This window comes from Rattus norvegicus, chromosome 1 (assembly GCF_036323735.1).
Source record: "Rattus norvegicus strain BN/NHsdMcwi chromosome 1, GRCr8, whole genome shotgun sequence".
Lineage (NCBI taxonomy): Eukaryota > Metazoa > Chordata > Mammalia > Rodentia > Muridae > Rattus > Rattus norvegicus.
The window spans coordinates 212,893,908-212,910,400 of NC_086019.1; the positions used below are offsets into that span (position 1 = coordinate 212,893,908).

At 49.4% G+C, this 16,493-nt stretch overlaps 1 protein-coding gene across 5 annotated transcripts; it reads left to right on the plus strand.

Moving 5' to 3' along the window:
* The first annotated feature begins 3,168 nt into the window (after nt 1-3,168).
* Nucleotides 3,169-11,833, plus strand: Batf2 (basic leucine zipper ATF-like transcription factor 2). Of its 5 annotated transcripts, none has more exons than XM_039094948.2 (4): nt 3,169-3,553; nt 4,139-4,208; nt 5,811-5,915; nt 10,573-11,833. In XM_039094948.2, the coding sequence occupies exons 2-4, from the start codon at nt 4,164-4,166 to the stop codon at nt 11,248-11,250; spliced, it is 828 nt and encodes a 275-aa protein (XP_038950876.1). In that variant the 5' UTR covers nt 3,169-3,553; nt 4,139-4,163; the 3' UTR covers nt 11,251-11,833. The 5 variants fall into 5 exon arrangements, with proteins under 5 accessions (XP_038950876.1, XP_038950890.1, XP_038950873.1 ...); XM_039094945.2 differs by having other exon boundaries at nt 3,255-3,553; nt 4,072-4,208; nt 10,570-11,833; XM_006230953.5 differs by having other exon boundaries at nt 3,257-3,553; nt 10,570-11,833.
* Nucleotides 11,834-16,493: the final 4,660 nt, after the last annotated feature.

The following is a 16,493-nucleotide window of genomic DNA, read 5'->3' on the forward strand; positions in this document are numbered from 1 at the left end:
CTCACTGGCTAGAAGCCTCTAGGTGTGTAGGTCCTACGGTGGTGAGTCTCCCAGGGAAATCTCGGGGATCCTGGATGTGTGAAGTCTCCACACTGAAGCCTTTAGTTCATTCACCCCGTGATGACGTGATGACGGAGCATCTGTTAGGTGAAGGCAGTGTTCACTTCCCAGAGCAAGGCAGCCACTTGGACCTCCAGAACTGGGGAACCCTCAACTTCCACCCACCAGACTGCAGGGGCCACAGGCCCCCAAGAGCTCGGTAGAGAAGACTGAGGGCTTGGAAGAAAGGGAGATTGTGCTCTCCTTCCAGCTCTGCCTCATGGGGTGGGAAACCCTAACTCTCTGGATTTTATGACCCGGCCCTTCAGGAATGTTCTTAATGTCTGTGCTTCCTCCAAATTCATGTTTTAAACACCTGGGCTACATAGTAAGACCCTGTCTCAAAAAAAAAAAAAAGAGGAGGGGGAGGAGGGGGGGAGGAGGAAGAGGACAAACAGTAACAGTAGCAGAAGCAGCAGCAGCAGCAGCAGCAGCAGCAGCAGCAGCAGCAGCAGCAGCAGCAGCAGCAGCAGAGCTGCCACCTCCAAGCATGTGGCTCACTAGGCAGAGGCAATTGGTTTAAGGCCAGCCTAGTGCACATAGAGTTCTAAGCCAGCCAGGGCTACCCAGTGAGACCCTGTCCTAGAGAACAAGAACACTAAGCACTACGGAACTATAGAATGTGGTGCCACACACCCTTAATCTAAGTGCTTTGGAAGCTAAGTCCAAAGCATCGCTGTAAGTTTAAGGCTAGCCTGGGCTACACATGAGACCCTAGCAACTTTTGACGAGAGCTGAAACTGCTGGTGTCTTGTTTTGGGGCTTTTCTGCCTCTAAAGCTATAGGAAATAAACATCGTTTAAGCCATACAGGCTACATTATTGTGTTGGTGTGAGCTGACAAGGGTAATGTCTGAGTGAGGGGTCAGGGTGTGTGGTCTCACTGGTCTGGGAATCCGTTTACCTCTCAGGGAAACCTTGCAGGGCCATTTAAGGTTAAATATTACCCTGTACCCATCCCTGCCCGCCACTCCCTCTCCCTTCTGATGATCAAGCCATAAACACCTCTCTTCCCTCTCCCTCTAGAGATATGGTCCCAGGAGAGGCACTCCTGTGGACTGTCCACCTTCTCCCAGAAGCCACTGGTCTAGGAGGTCAAGGGAGTCTAGCTCTGGTTAGAGCTACAGACTGAAGGGACACTGTCTCCCCAATAGGTGCTTTTGGGGTGACATCATACCCAAGCTTCCTCCAGATTGTTCCCCTGTGGAGTTCACAGACCAGCTTAATGAGCCCCTCAGGTGCCTGCATCCAGCCAGCGGCATCCAGCCAGCGGCCCTACCTGATGTCTGGGAAACAAGAATAATTCCAAGAAATGGGCAGCCTCGTTGTACCAGGTCAACCCAAGTCAGCTTCTGTCCCCAGGGCTCTCAGAAGCAAGGTGATAGGGTCCTGCTGGCATGTCCAATCTCACCTACCCAGACAGTTTTTTAATTATGAACATACATCAGTCATCCTAGAATCCAGATCCACTGCAAGTCTCCGAAGAGGAGATGCACCTGGCCAGGCAGTCCTTTCTAATAGCTGAAGGGCTTTCCTCATCCTGGTCCTTCCCTTCAAATGGCTCTGTGAACTAGGACTGATTTAATCATCCACAGCAAAGGGGTGAGCACACAGAAGCTACGGGCAGTAAATCTGGTGGGCAGAGCACCAGGGCTCAGTCAAGTCTTCCACCTCTTAAGGCTCAAGCTGGCTTTGGGACCAGTTCTAGAGATGGCAAAATATTGCTGCGTTCCAAAACTCCAGTCATTACAGAATTACTAATCAATCATAACATGGCAGACATTACTAATCAACTGCAGTCTTTTAACTTTTATTTATTTACTTAAGAGACACCATCTCTTATAGCCCAGGCTAGGCTCCAGTTCTGAGTAGCTAAAGATCTCCTTGCCCTTCTGATCCTCTTGCCTCCAATTCTCAAGTGCTGAGGTTACAGGCATCTGCTCCTGTGCCCAGGTTTAGCACTTTTTCTTTTCTTTTCTTTTTTCTTTTTCTTTCTTTCTTTTTTTATTAACTTGAGTATTTCTTATTTACATTTCGAATGTTATTCCCTTTCCCGGTTTCCGGGCAAACATCCCCCTAGCCCCTCCCCCTCCCCCTCTATATGGGTGTTCCCCTCCCCATCCTCCCCCCATTGCCGCCCTCCCCCCAACAATTACGTTCACTCGGGGTTCAGTCTTGGCAGGACCAAGGGCTTCCCCTTCTACTGGTGCTCTTACTGGGCCATTCATTGCTACCTATGAGGTTGGAGCCCAGGGTCAGTCCATGTATAGTCTTTGGGTAGTGGCTTAGTCCCTGGAGCACTTTTTCTTTTTTTAATATAAATTTGGACATATAGGTCCCTTTAAAATTCTTATTTTGGGGGCTGGAGAGATGACTGTGTGGTTAAGATCACTGGCTATTCTTCCAGAAGATCCAGGTTCAGTTTCTCGCACCCACATTTTTGCTTAGAAATACCTGAAACTCCCAATTCCAGGGATCCAACACCCACTTTTGGCCTCTGAGGACACTGGGCCCAGACATGCAAGCAAGCAAAACACTCAAACGCATAAATTAAACTTAAAAAGTTTAAATCCTTCACCATCCCTGGGACAGGGTCTCATCGTTTAGCCCTGGCTGCCCTGTAGCTCACTCTGTAACTCACAGACACCTGCCTGGCTCCGCCTGAGTGCTGGGATCTAAAGGCGTGCGCCATCACGCCAGCTCTGGCTGCGTATTTTGGCAGTCATGTCTCCAACATTGGTCTCAGAGAGTTTGGAGTGGTCATGTCGTCACAGTTCTTTTGTCAAACCCAGGAACTTTTATATTTTGGGATATTTTTAGTTCTTACTATGTAGCCCAGGTTGGCCTCAAACTCGTGAGTGATTCTCCTGCCTCGGCTTCTCCAGTGCAAGCACCACACTAAGAATACTCAGCCCCAAGCCTGGGAATTTGCTTCACCCTACCCACATCCTTCATAGATAAGGAAACCAAAGTTCAGAGAAGGTGAGTCACCTTCTGAAAGCTGCACAGCTCCAGCGTGGACTGTGAACCTGGGCTTCCCAAGAGGCTACAGGGGCTCCTTCAGGCATCCCACCCCACTTCTCCTCTAGGTTCTGTTGCTGGCACCTTGCTAGCCCTCCGGAGAGACCGTCTTGTTGCTTTCCCTGTCCACCCTCTCCCATCCTTCTTCCAGAGAAGGGGGCCAACCGGAAGGCTGCTCATGCTAGGAAGTTCCACCCACGTGAGAAAGCAAGAGCCAGGGATTCTGGGCAGCCCATGGCTTTAGGAGAAACTGAAACTGGGTGTGCTGGGGGAGGAGTGGTCACTGGGGATTTAAGGAGCCACCACTTCCTTGGGCCTCATAGGGCACTGGGAGGGGACAGCTGCTTAGGGGACACCCAGGACCGGACTGAACCTCTGTTCCCCTTGCCTAAGCCATGCAACTCTGTGGGAGTGGAGTGCTGCTGACTGGGACAGTGAGTACAGGGGACTAGGAAAGAAAGGTTTTGGAGAGAAAGCAGCCAAGGGTCCCAGGGCCCAGACAAGGAAAGATGCAGTAAGGTCACCATGATCTGTGTGACCTGGGACTGGACTCCACACTCCCATCTCGGAGTTTTGTTCTTCCTGGGCATTGGAATGAGACCTTCCTTGGCTCTCTCACTGCAGACCAGCCTCCAGCTTTGAACTTGGACCCTGCTTACTGCTTCTTCTCAATTCATTTGTTCTCACCTTGCAGTCTTTTCCAGATCCTTCCCTTCTCTCCCCAGTCTCTCGAATCACAGCTGCCTTCTTTCCTCACTGACTTTCCCTAGCCTCTATTCTGGTCCTCTGGGGTCTGAAGTTTGCCCTGGGGAAGATATAGCCACAGTCCAAGGGACATGCAGTCTTCGGCCACAGTGACTGGAGTCTTGCCTGAGGTGGAGTGACAGACAGGGTCCAGCTAGCTCTAGGCTTTTTTTGGCTTCAGGTTCCATTTAAGTTTTGTGGTCTTCAGGGTTGGAAGGCTCAGAGTTATCAGCAGCAGTCCTCTCCCTGTCAAATGGACTCTCCATTAATTCTAGGCAGCTGCCCCACTTCAGTGTGAGCATGGAGACTTGTAGACCTCTTCTGTGCCAGGCAGATACTCTTCAGGTAGGTGCTTTGTTTGAGAAAAGACCTCATGTATCCCAGGCTGGTTTCAAATTCACTATGTAGCCAGGTCTGGCCTGTGCTAATCCTTCCATTGGAATTACAGTCAGGCACCACTACGTCTGGCCATTTTGCCTAGTTTTCATTTGTTTGTTGTTTTTCTCCTCCTTCTTTTCCCCTACCTCTGTGCCCTTCTAGCTTAGTGCCTGGTACATAGTAGGTGCTTAATAAATGTTTGTTGAAGGGATGGGTGGATAGCATAGTCAGTGCAGTCTTGTAAGCATGAAGACCTGAGCTTGGTCCATAGCATCATCCATTTAAACCTCTGGTTGGGTACCAAGCGCTGTAACCTCCTCACTGGGACAGGAATGCTTGCTGACCAAGCAGTCTTTTTTTTTTTTTTTAAGATTTATTTATTTATTATAAGTACACTATAGCTGTCTTCAGACACACCAGAAGAGGGCATCAGATCCCATTACAGATGGTTGTGAGCCACAATGTGGTTGCTGGGAAGTGAAGTCAGGACCTCTGGAAGAGCAGTCAGAGCTCTAAACCACTGAGCCATCTCTCCAGCCCTGACCAAGCAGTCTTATTGGTGAGCCCCAGGCCAGTGAGAGACCGTCTCAAAAACAAACAAGGTGGGAGCTGGAGAGATGATCCACCCGTTAGGGGCACTTACTGCTCTTGGAGAGGACCAGAGAGTGGTTCCCAGACCCTTCCCAGGGCAGCTCACAACCAAACCACCTGTTACTCCAGCTCCAGGGGACTCAACACCCTCTTTTGGTCTCCAAGGGCACGTACACTCACATGCACACACAGGTCACCACATATGTACACGACTTAAAAAAATTAAAATAAGGTGGATGGCTTCTGAGCATAAATGATTCCTGAGGTTGCCCTCCTAACACAACACACACACACACACACACACACACACACAGAGAGAGAGAGAGAGAGAGAGAGAGAGAGAGAGAGAGAGAGAGAGAGAGAGGAAATTAAATGTGGGCTGGAGAGATGGCTCAGCCGTTAAAGGCTAGGCTCACAACCAAAAATATAAGAGGAAATTAAATGTTATGTAAGTAAGTGAATACCAGGTCTTTGAGACTGAGTTGAGGACAAGTGCATGGAACCATATCAGACCCTGATCCTGCTGCCTTTGTGGAGTTCTGGACTGGGAAGATCATAGAAATGGCAGCTCACTCTGGGGTGTCTACTCCCAGCTTCTCTCCTCCACTTCAGCTTCTCTCTTCCACTGTCTGTGGACAGTTGGGAAAACGCCTCCATTATACCACTGAGATTATTATGCTCAGGAAAAAGTCAATCAATGCTAACTTTTGAGAACGTGTGTTTGAGGTTGCTATGGTCTGGGTTCAAATCCCACCCGCGCTGCTTATGTAAGCTGTAAGCTGGTCGCTGGGTAGGGCTGGCTTTACTGTAAGGAGTACAGTGTCTTTAGGAGGACTGTTGGCGCATGGGAGGAGACAGACTTTGGGAGAACAGGGCTTCTCAGGACTAGACTTGAGAGACAACGTTCCAAGTAGCTGATCAAGGTAGAGGGGGCAAGCTGCTACCAGAACCCTAGAACCCCTGTCTCCTGCCTCCTAGGACCTCGAGGAGTCTCAGAAACAGCTGAAGAAGAAGCAGAAGAACCGGTTGGCTGCCCAGCGCAGCCGGCAGAAGCACACCAGTAAGGCGGATGCTCTACACCAGGTAGGGATGGCCTTGCTCTTGGTTCAAAAGACTGAGTAACTGACACAGAATTGTCCTTCTCTTTCTTCTTATCTATTTTGAAAATTTGTGTATATGAGTGCTCTGTCTGCATTATACACCTACATTCCAGAAGAAGACATCAGATCATGTTATAGTTGTGAGCCATCCTGTGGGTGCTGGGAATTGAACTCAGGGCCTCTAGAAGAGCAGCCAGTGCTCTTAACTGCTGAGCCATCTCTCCAGCCCCTCTCTTTCTTTTTAAAAGTTTATTTTAGGGGTTGGGGATTTAGCTCAGTAGTAGAGCGCTTGCCTAGCAAGCGCAAGGCCCTGGGTTCGGTCCTTAGCTCCGAAAAAAAAATTTAAAAGTTTATTTTATTTTATGTGTATTGGTATTTTGCCAGTGTTTATATCTGTGCACAACATGTGTGCCACGCTCATGGAGACCAAAGAGGGCAGAAGATCCCCTGGACTAGGGTTACAGGCTGTTGTGAGCCCCCGTGTAGGTGCTGGGAATAGAGTCTGCTCCCTCAGGAAGAGCAGCCAGTGCTCTTAACCAATGAGCCATCCCTCTAGGCCAGAACAGAGTTTCATTTAGCTCATGGTTCTAGGGACAGGGAACCAGTTCCATCGTGACCCAGCATCGGCCCAGCGGGTAGTGAGAACCTCTTGGAGAGGCAAGGCAAAGCAAGGACATGACAGGGTGTGGGAGGAGCATGCCAGAAACATAACCCACTAACCCACAAGTGGATCAGTCCACCCTTCCCAGTGGCCTTCCTTCCACACTGTTCCCTTGCATCCATTAACTCGGGAGTAGATTGGTCATCCTTTACAGTAGCCTTCTCTTACATCTCCCACACTGCTTCTCTCCTGAGACTGACTCCATGTGCCACCGAGACGGCGCTGAATTGTCCCATTCCATTCTGCTTGCAATCACCTACAGCAGGGCCTGGCAGGGAAAAGAGGCCTCATAATTTACTACAGAGCAAATGACAGCATCAGGATAAGGAGCTCTGGAAACACACCGTGGGGGAGGACACGGGCCGCCATCCCATCCACCACAGACAGGCTTTAACAGCACAGCTCAGCGTCTGTCTGGTGTTCTGGATGCTGGGAAACACAACTGCAGACCAGGGTCATGGTACTGGACCAGTGCCATCGCCGAGCTACATCTCCAGCCCATTATTTGTTTGTTTGTTTACTGGATTTTAATTGATGTAAGTGTGAGAGGGGCATATTACCACAGCGTGCGTGTGGAGGCCAGAGGGCAACTCTGTGGAAGCAGTTTTCTCCTTTCATGTTTGCACGACTCCTGGGATCAAACAGGCCATCAAGCTTGTGTGGCAAAGCTCCTGTCCCTGCTGAATCTCCTCACTAGACCAACTTAACTTTTATTTGTTTGTTTGTTTATATATTTATTGAGACAGGCTTTCTTTGTCTAGCCCTGGCTCTCCTGGAATTCACTCTGTAGACCGGGCTGGCCTGGAACTCACAGAGAGCTGCCTACCTCTGTCTCTCAAGTGCTGGGATTAAAGACATGCATTACCATGCCTGTCTTATTTTATTTTTAATTATGTGTGTGTGTGTGTGTGTGTGTGTGTGTGTGTGTGTGTGTGTCTATGTGCTTGTAGGTGCAGTGCCCACGGGGGCCAGAGATGTCAGAGGCCCCTGCAACTGGAGTTACAGGTGGTTGTGAGCTGTCTGAGCTGGGCGCTGGGAGTTGTAGTTGGGTCCTCTGGAAGACTAGTTCACGGCCTTAACCACTGATCTGCCTCCGTCTCTCTGGTGCCAACATGCCTAGTCTATGTGCTGCTGAAGGTTGATTTTAGAACTTCATTATGCCAGGTGAACACCCTGCCAACCGAGCTATGCTCCCAGCCGAGGCAGAAAAACCCGCTCTGGGGCTGCAGAGAGGGGTCAGCCGGCAAGAGCACTTGCTCGACCTCATAGATTCACACAGTGGAAGAAAAAAAGAACCGACTCCTGAAAGTTGTCCTCCAACCCCCACACCTGCACTGTAGCCAGATGTGCCCACATACTCATGCACACACAAAATACACGCATAAATAAAGTACACTTTCAATCTCTGTAAGGAAAATAAATGGCCTTTCCGTCTTTAGAAACCATTGCACAAATGGGGCCGCTGAAGGCTCTGAGGCCTTTCAGAATGGAGGCCATGGCTATACCACATGTCATGTGGAACGCCCTTGAAGCGTCTCCTTTCAAAATGTCCACAAAGGGGACCGAAGGAGGCTGAGTTATTCAGACTTACAAGATGTGGAAATAAAATCCTCTCCTCACCTTTGCCATTACCAACACCGTAAATGGCACTTAGAAGTGCATTTATGGAAGGAGGCGAGGTGTACATAGAACGCCTGATCTGTGACTGCATGCAGTGGGAGGAGAGCACTTACCACCAGTAGGCCTCTGATCCTCACACATGGGTCATGCCACACGCCACTCCCTCAAAAATGTTTAAAAAAAAAAATAGAAGCACAGTTTTTGCATGATGGCACATGCCCCAATGGGTTCTACTCCAGGAGGGTCGGTAGCCTTACAACGAGAGGTGGATGGGCAGCTTGGTATGAGCCTGTGATCCTAAGGTTTGGGAGCTAGAGTCCGGAGGATCAGGAGTTCAAGGCCAACTTGGGCTATATGCAACTTTCCCCCAAACAAAATGGCATGTTGATGGTTGTCCTGTGGGTTCTCAGAACGCGGCATTTAGAAGAATAGAGCTTAGAAAATGCTAACTCAGGGATACCCGCCACCTATGCAACTGTACCCTGAATCCCTTAGAGTGTCTTATTGGTGCTTTCTGGGGACCCGGAGGCTGAGCCCTGGCCTTTAGTAGACTTTAGGTTAGTAGACTTAAGGTATTCATGAAAGAGTGACCTTGAAGTTGCCCTATAAAGGCCTTATCAAGAGCAGTGTGGAGGCAGGGTTCCAAGCATCCTGGTAGAGGAGACAGCAGTCAAGCAGATCCCAGTGGGAGGGGAGAGGGAGGAGGGCAGGAGTTAAGAGAGAAGCTTTGAGGCCCACAACAGTGCATTCAGAACCTGGAGTCTTGGGAACCTTTAATGGCTTTCAGGCCCACACTTAATGGCACAGGAGGGCATGGCGACTCATGTCTAGAATCTCAGAATTTGGGAGGCTGAGGCAAGGCAGAAGGTCCACAGCAAGTTCAGGGTTAGCCTGAGCTATAGAGGAAGACCTTGTCTCAAAAAAAGCTGGATACTGGGAGATGCTTTAGTAGGAAATGAGAAGTTATTTCTCTGCTGGTGAAATGAGCCAATTCAGGCCGGATTATATTGTATTGAATACAGGCTTATTGGGAAGCTGCTCTTGGTTGAGTTCAGTGGCCCCAAGGACAGAGACCAGGGAAGTCACCATGGTGGGGGAGGGGCCGTAGAAACAGAAAGTGTACTCACAGAGAGGAGAGAGAAGGAAGGAGGGAGGAGACCAAATATCTGGATTATTTAGGGAAGAGGCTCTAGGGGGAAGGGCAGCCTAGCCCCTGGGCTGGAAAGTTCAGGGCAGGCAGTGCCTGGTAGGGCCTGAGGCCTGGGAGAACCGGGAGGCCAGGTCTACTTTGATAGGTAAGAACCCTTGCTACTGAAAGTGATCTCAATCCGGAGGTTTCTACCCTGCGTTTGACCATTCAGTTTCTGGATAAAAGACACAAAACCTTTACATTTATAATAAACCTTAAGGAGCGTAGAGCTGGGCAGATATCTTCCCTCTAGGGTATTTCGTCTAATTTCCTAGCAATAAACCAGAGTTACATGTTGCTGTGTTCCACCTGGGCTGCTATTAATGCCAATTGGCCAGACATCATGGTCATGTTTTGGAATTTCTTACCCCATGGTGTCTTCTGCTCTCTCCACCTTCTCTCTCTCCTCCTTGTGGTCCTCAGAGCCCAAGCCCCGAACACCAAACCCTGCCTGTCTCAATTCTGTCCAGCTACAGGCTGTAGCATCTTTATTCACCAATCAGGGATAACTTGGGGGACAAGGTCACATAGCCTCACTTGGGTCTTGTCCCTGGAGGCACCCAAGGTGGGTGGGGAGTTAGGGGCAGAATTTAGCATCACAATACACAGCAAAAGATCAAAGCTCAGCCTCTCGGGTTTTGCAAGCCCTCCCATCATGCTTTGCAGCTTTGATCTCTAATACCATCTTAAAAAGGCTGGGTGTGTCATTAGAGGCAGAGATAAGCACATCCCAGGAGCTTGCTGGCTAAAACGTCCAGCTTCAGGGTTCTGGAGAGATCCAGACTCAAAGGAATATGAGGCAGAGAGCAAGAGAGGAAGATACCCAGTGTCTTCCTGTTACCTCCTTATTTGTTTATAGTGGCCCCTCCCCAACCAAAGATACAGTCCAAATCCATCAAACAAGGATACTGTGACTGAATGGGCCAATGAAGTGTTGGGTTAGGGATAGGGCAATTCGAAGCCAGGTTGAGATCCCTGGTGAGAAATGGTGCTTCCCAGAAGAGCCATACTGGGCTTTTGTGGCAAGGTCACAGCTCAGTGGGGATGTGGGGTAGAGTACCACAGCCAAGAGCTTCTATCTGGATATTTGTATCCTACAGCAGTGAGAACCCCAGATAGGGTGGTCCTGATGCTGACATCCCTCCCTGCCACCCGTTTCTCCTCCAGCAGCACGAGTCCTTGGAGAAACAAAACCACGCCCTTCGGAAGGAGATCCAGGCCTTGCAGTCTGAGCTGGCAAGATGGGGCCGGACACTGCATCTGCATGAACGACTGTGCGGAGTGGGCTGTGGTCCATGCCCTGCTCTGCTGCCCTCTGGATGCCCAGTCCAGGCCAAGCAACTCTCAGGACAACCTGCCCCTCATGGATACCATGGCTGCCAGGAACAACTGTTCCAGACTCCTGGCTCCTCTCCCCGAGCCCAGCAGCTCTCTCCAGGCCCATGCTATCATGAGTCTCCTGGCCTCCTCCCTTTCCCCCTGCCCTCACTGTCCTCGGACCCTCTCATGGTGAGGACACCTCTAGCCCAGCTATCCCCCAGCCCTGCCCTGTCTGCATTATCATCTGGTTCCAGCCGGCTGGGGTCTTTCTCTAAGTTTGATGCCCTCATACCCAGTCCCCCAGACCAGCTGGTCTCTCCACAGCGCCTCAGGCTGGAGCAGCCCACCAGTGGGAGGCTGGCATCCTCCGACTCTCCAGCTGCTCTAGGACCAGAGCGTCCACAGAACGGAGAGCATTTGCCTACACAGTCTGGCTCCCCGACTCATTGGCAGAAGTCACCTGTGGACCCTAGCCCACAAGCCCTCACAGCCTTCCCCCTGCTCTCTTCTGCAAAAGTCCACTTCTAGCCTATGTCTAGAGAGGGGCTGCCTTACCTGGGTTCCTGAGGTAGCCTGAGCACCCAAGCAGCTCCTCCATTTCCATTCTTCCTGAGTTACTACTGAGTGCCTGCCTACCACTGTGGACCACACAAAGCCATCCTGCCCCTCACCACCACAAAGGATGATGGGAGGACCAAGTGCAAGAACCTTGAACCTGACTGGAGCACGGTCTGTGTCCTTGGCAGCATTCCCAACTCTGCACAGTACCTGTACACTACCGTCGGGCTCTCCCAAAATGGCTCCTTCATGTCTCTTGGGACTACTGGGGCCATGACAGCTAGGAGAGTAAGTAAGATCTCTGAAAGGGTGGTCATTCACAGCAGCCCCAAGTGCCTTGAGCTCTTCACCAGGTTTTCACACATGGAACTGAGTGAGACGGTGTGTCAGAAGTGGACCCACTCCTGCATCAGAGCACACATCTCGGCACATAGGATGGTAAATACAGTTTTCCCCACCTCTTTGCTTTGCCAGGTTGTTGGAGACTGGTTACACTCTTGGCTTAAAAAATATGTATATATATATATATATATATATATATGTACAAACGAACGAACTGAGCGTAGTGGTGCGCTTCTTCAATCCCAGCACTCAGGAGACAGAGGCAGAGGCATCTCTGTGAGTTCCAGGACTGCCTCATCCACATCACTCCATGCCAGCCAGGGTGGTATGGAGAGACTCTGTCTCAAAAAACAAAAAGCCAACAAAATTATGTGTATGAATGGTTTTGCCTGTGTGTGTGTGTGTGTGTGTGTGTGTGTGTGTGTGTGTGCGTGCGTGCGCGCGCGCGCGCGCGCACGCACCGCATGCATACTTGGTCAGAAAAGGTCATCAGATCTCCTGGGAATAGAGTTACAAATGGTTTGAGCCACCAGGTGGGTGCTCAGAATTGAACCTAGGTCCTCTGCAAGAGCAAGTGGTGTTAGCCCTGAGACAATTCCCAGGCGCATACACTCTTAACTGGTAAAACCATGGGGTCTTCAAAAACAAAGAGTAGGCTGGGTGATTGCTCAGTGGATAAACTGCCTTCCCTGCAAGCCTCCAATTGGTGTTTGAGCCCTGGAAGGCTCACAGTGGGAGGGAGAACTGACTCCACAACATTGTCCTCCACGCTTTTCCAGAAGCCTTCACACATGTGTCCCCAGCCCCAAACTAATTTTACTTTTTAAAAGAAAATAAAAAAACAAGATCTAGAATCTTCAGAGAGGCATTCCTCATAGGCTGCATAACCCAACCTATTTCTGATAGCATTGGTGAGGGAACAGGCCTGGAATAGGCCGGGCAATGGGGAGATGCTCAGTGGGTAAAGCACTTGTCCACGAGTAAGGACAGAGTTAAAATCTCCAGAGCCTGAACAAAGCCAAGCCTCGGAGTGTGTGTCTGTGGCCCTGTATCCTCAATTGCAGGATGTAAAGCAGACATAGAAGAGCCCTGGCGTATGCAGTATAGAGCAAGAGATCCTACGTCAAACAAGGTGGACCATGAGGATGAACATCCAAGGTTGTCTACACACACACACACACACACACACACACACAAAAAAAAAAAAAAAAACAGAAAAGAAAAGCTGAGATGAGATGGATTTGCTCAGGCATGTTAGTTATCAGGGTTCTCATTGAGTGGCGGACTTGTCCAGGAACTCACAGTGTAGCCCAGGTTAGCCTTAAACCTGCATCAGTCCTCCTGCCTCGGTGTCCCAATTGCTAAGGGGACCAGAAGCTGCTAGATGGGCCAAGAGGGCAACCCTCGATCTTCTGTTCAAACATGAAAGGACTGTCCTTAGATCACTGCTCATTTGGCAACTACTTAAGAGCTTCTAAGAATAAAGAATATTCTGGAGGGCCAGCCAGATGGCAAAGGCGCTTACTCGCCGTTTAAGGCTGGTGACCGGAGTTCCACACAAAAGTAGAAGAGTCCAGGAAGTTGTCTTCATGTCTCTACGGTGTGCCATGGTGCAGCACACACCCCCACATCACACCTGCACCCTAAAAAAGTGCTTGGTAGATTGTTAAATGAGAGGAGATGATGTTTGCAACATTGTAAGCAGAAAAGCTAGAATCTAGCCCTAGAATTGTCCCTATGGTTTGATCCAGTGTTTTCTTAAACACACAAACAGAGTGAAAGCAGTGGGTAGGAGCAGGGGGGTGTGAGAGCAGCAGGAGCTCTGTCAATGCGCTTCCAATTGTGTAAACACAGCTAGCTGGCCAGCACCAGCCTTCCAAGGCCAGCACCAGCCTTCCAAGGCCAGCACCAGCCTTCAGAGGCTCAGAGGCCACCAGACGCTCAGTACATCCTGAGGTCTGCAGGAGTCATGCTGGTGGTCTGTTGCTGTGTGACAAAGGGCTCCAAAATTTCTTTCTCTCTCTCTCTCTCTCTCTCTCTCTCTCTCTCTCTCTCTCTCTCTCTCTCATCTCATCCAAGCCAAGAACTCAAGGTGCTCTTTCTGTCTCTGCCCCCCCGAGTGCTGGGATTATAAGCCAGAATTTGCCTTTTTTTTTTTTTTAAACTTTGTGAACACTTTGGGTGGTTTATTTATTTATTATAAGTTTTAAGTTTTTCAGTTGACAGTAATCGTACTTATTTTGGGACTTTGAGCGGCATTTCAGCACAGGTACACAGTGTGTAAGGAGCAGATCAGGGCACTTACCTGATCCCATCACTTTACCAAGTCTCTGCAGGAAGCTTCAAAAGCTATGAAACGATTCCATGCTTGATTTAATATATATATGATGAGATATGATGATACATACCTTTAATCCCAGCACTTGGGGAAGTTAGAGTTATGAGGATCTCTGAGTTTGGACCAAAGTGATCTACACGGAGACTTAATCTCAATAACACAAGAAGGGGCGGGAGAGAAGGCTCAGCAGTTAAGAACCCATACTGTTCTCGCAAAGGGCCCAAGTTTGGTCCCAGCACCCGTGTTAGACAACTCAGAGCCAACTGCTAATTCTAGCCTGGGGGCTCTAAGCTCTCAATCACCGAGATTGCAGGTGGGTGGCACTCTTTTGTGTCCCACTTTCACATTAAAACAATTTATTGAAAGCCGTCGAGGTGGCTCAGTAGGAAGAGGCAGTGACCAGACCTGACAATCTGAGCTGGGTCCCCAGATCTCTCAAAAGGTGACAAGACAAAACAGACCCCCACACCTGTGTTACCACACATTCAAACCTGCATTCGCTAGTTCTTTCTCTTTTACATGAAATAAAAAAAAATTTTTTTTTTTGGTTCTTTTTTTCGGAGCTGGGGACCGAACCCAGGGCCTTGCGCTTCCTAGGCAAGCGCTCTACCACTGAGCCAAATCCCCAACCCCGAGATAAAATTAATTAATTAATTAAAAAACCCTATTTATTGACATGCCTATAATCCCAGAACTTGAGAGACAGAGGCAGGAGGATCACCACAAGTCCAGTTCTAAGGCCAGTCTGGTCGACTGTGGAAGTTTAAGGACACTTTGTGCTATACATGTGAGGCTGTTTCAGTGACAAAAAGTGGTGGGTGGTGGGAAGGGGGGGCAGGTTGAACAGGTGGGGGTGGTAGGGAGGGGGCAGGTTGAACAGGTGGGGGTGGTGGGGAGGGGGGCAGGTTGAACAGGTGGGGGTGGTGGGGAGGGGGCAGGTTGAACAGGTAGGTGTGGTGGGGAGGGGGGACAGGTTGAACAGGTGGGTAAAAGCAAAGCATTTCTGTGCAAGCATGACGAACCTGAGTTCAGACCCCAGATGCTGGGGTGGAACAAGAATTGACTCCTTGGCAGCTGTCTTCTGACCTCCCCATGTGATCTGTGGACCACATGCACATGGGCACCGGCATGCACAGCTCACACATGTGTATACTCTGTCTCTTTCTCGCCAAAACAATTATGTATTGACTGCCACTCCGTGCCAAGCACTAGTAAAGGTACTGGAAATAAGGAGAGCAAAACCCCTCGATGTCTGTCTGTGCGAGTCTTACGTCTTAATGGGATGAGGGGAGAGATGAGGAGAAAGAAAAGAGGGATCCGGAGGGGGTTATGTCTAGCTTAACTACTTCCTGGTTCAACTCTGTGTGTGTGTGTGTGTGTGTGTGTGTGTGTGTGTGTGTGTGTGTGTGTGTGTGTGTGCGCGCGCGCACATGCACAGGTGTCTGCTTCGTGGCTCTCTACTTCTTTTGAGACAGGAATACTAGCTAGCCAACGAGCCTCAGGGATTACTGTTCCCACTCCACCCTCCTAACGCTGGGTTATAGGCGTATACCTGGCCTCAGCTTTTTACATGGATTCTGGGGATCTAAACCTAGGACCTTACTCTTCAGGTTCAACGCCTTCAGGACTCAGACAGTGTTTTGCTTATTGCTGTTTTTTGTTTGTTTGTTTTTGAATCTGTAAGATAGAAATGAAGAGTTATCCACTTACAGCCCACTTCATGTGCATAGATCATAGTACATATCTGTACAGGTACAGTAGATAGGTATAAAGCGGAAACACACATTCACTCCCCAAAATCCAGAGTGGAGCTGGGTGCACACCTGTGCTCCTAGTGCTCCTAAGTCCGTTCCAGCACTCAGACAGGAGGAAGCAGGAGGATCAGGAGTTCAAAGCCAGATTCATCTACATAGACAGTATAGAGGGTTTGAGGCCAGCTTGGATACCTGAGACACAGTCTCAAACAATAGCAAAAATACCAAAGGTATTTATGACAGCAATGCTCAGAATGGGAGAAAGCTGCGAGCAACCCAAATACCTAACACCTGTCAACTAGTGAGAGGTAGAGTGGGGCTGGAGAGATGGCTGAGTGGTTAAGAGCACTGACTGCTCTTCCAGAGGTTCTGAGTTCAAATCCCAGCAACCACATGGTGGCTCACAACCATATAATGGGATCTGATGCCCTCTTCTGGTGTGTCTGAAGACAGTTACACTGTGTTTATATATAATAAGTAAATCTTTTTAAAAAATTAAAAAAAAATAATAGGTAGAGTGGAATGTTTTACCTGGGCATTGCTACGCAGAAGGAATAAGGCATACAGCTGTCTGGGACAATACGGATAAAATGTCACAAATGTCATCATGAACCACAGCAGTGACACCACTCCAGATTTCACCTAAAAGCCCAAGGAACCCCCTCATCTTTTGGAGACCCCAACATAGGTCAAACTGGATCCTTGGGCTCCTCTGTGGAAAAGGAGCTTCAGGACTAACCAGTATGAGGCACAGCTGAGGTTTATTAAAAATATTTTAG

Excerpts from the sequence above, each read along its gene's own strand:
- Batf2 (XM_039094945.2), top strand. The coding sequence starts at position 4,164 with ATGGAGACTTGTAGACCTCTTCTGTGCCAGGCAGATACTCTTCAG. Across the intron at positions 4,209-5,810 it reads GCCAGGCAGATACTCTTCAG|GACCTCGAGGAGTCTCAGAA; the intron begins GTAGGTGCTTTG and ends CCTGCCTCCTAG. Across the intron at positions 5,916-10,569 it reads AGGCGGATGCTCTACACCAG|CAGCACGAGTCCTTGGAGAA; the intron begins GTAGGGATGGCC and ends TTTCTCCTCCAG.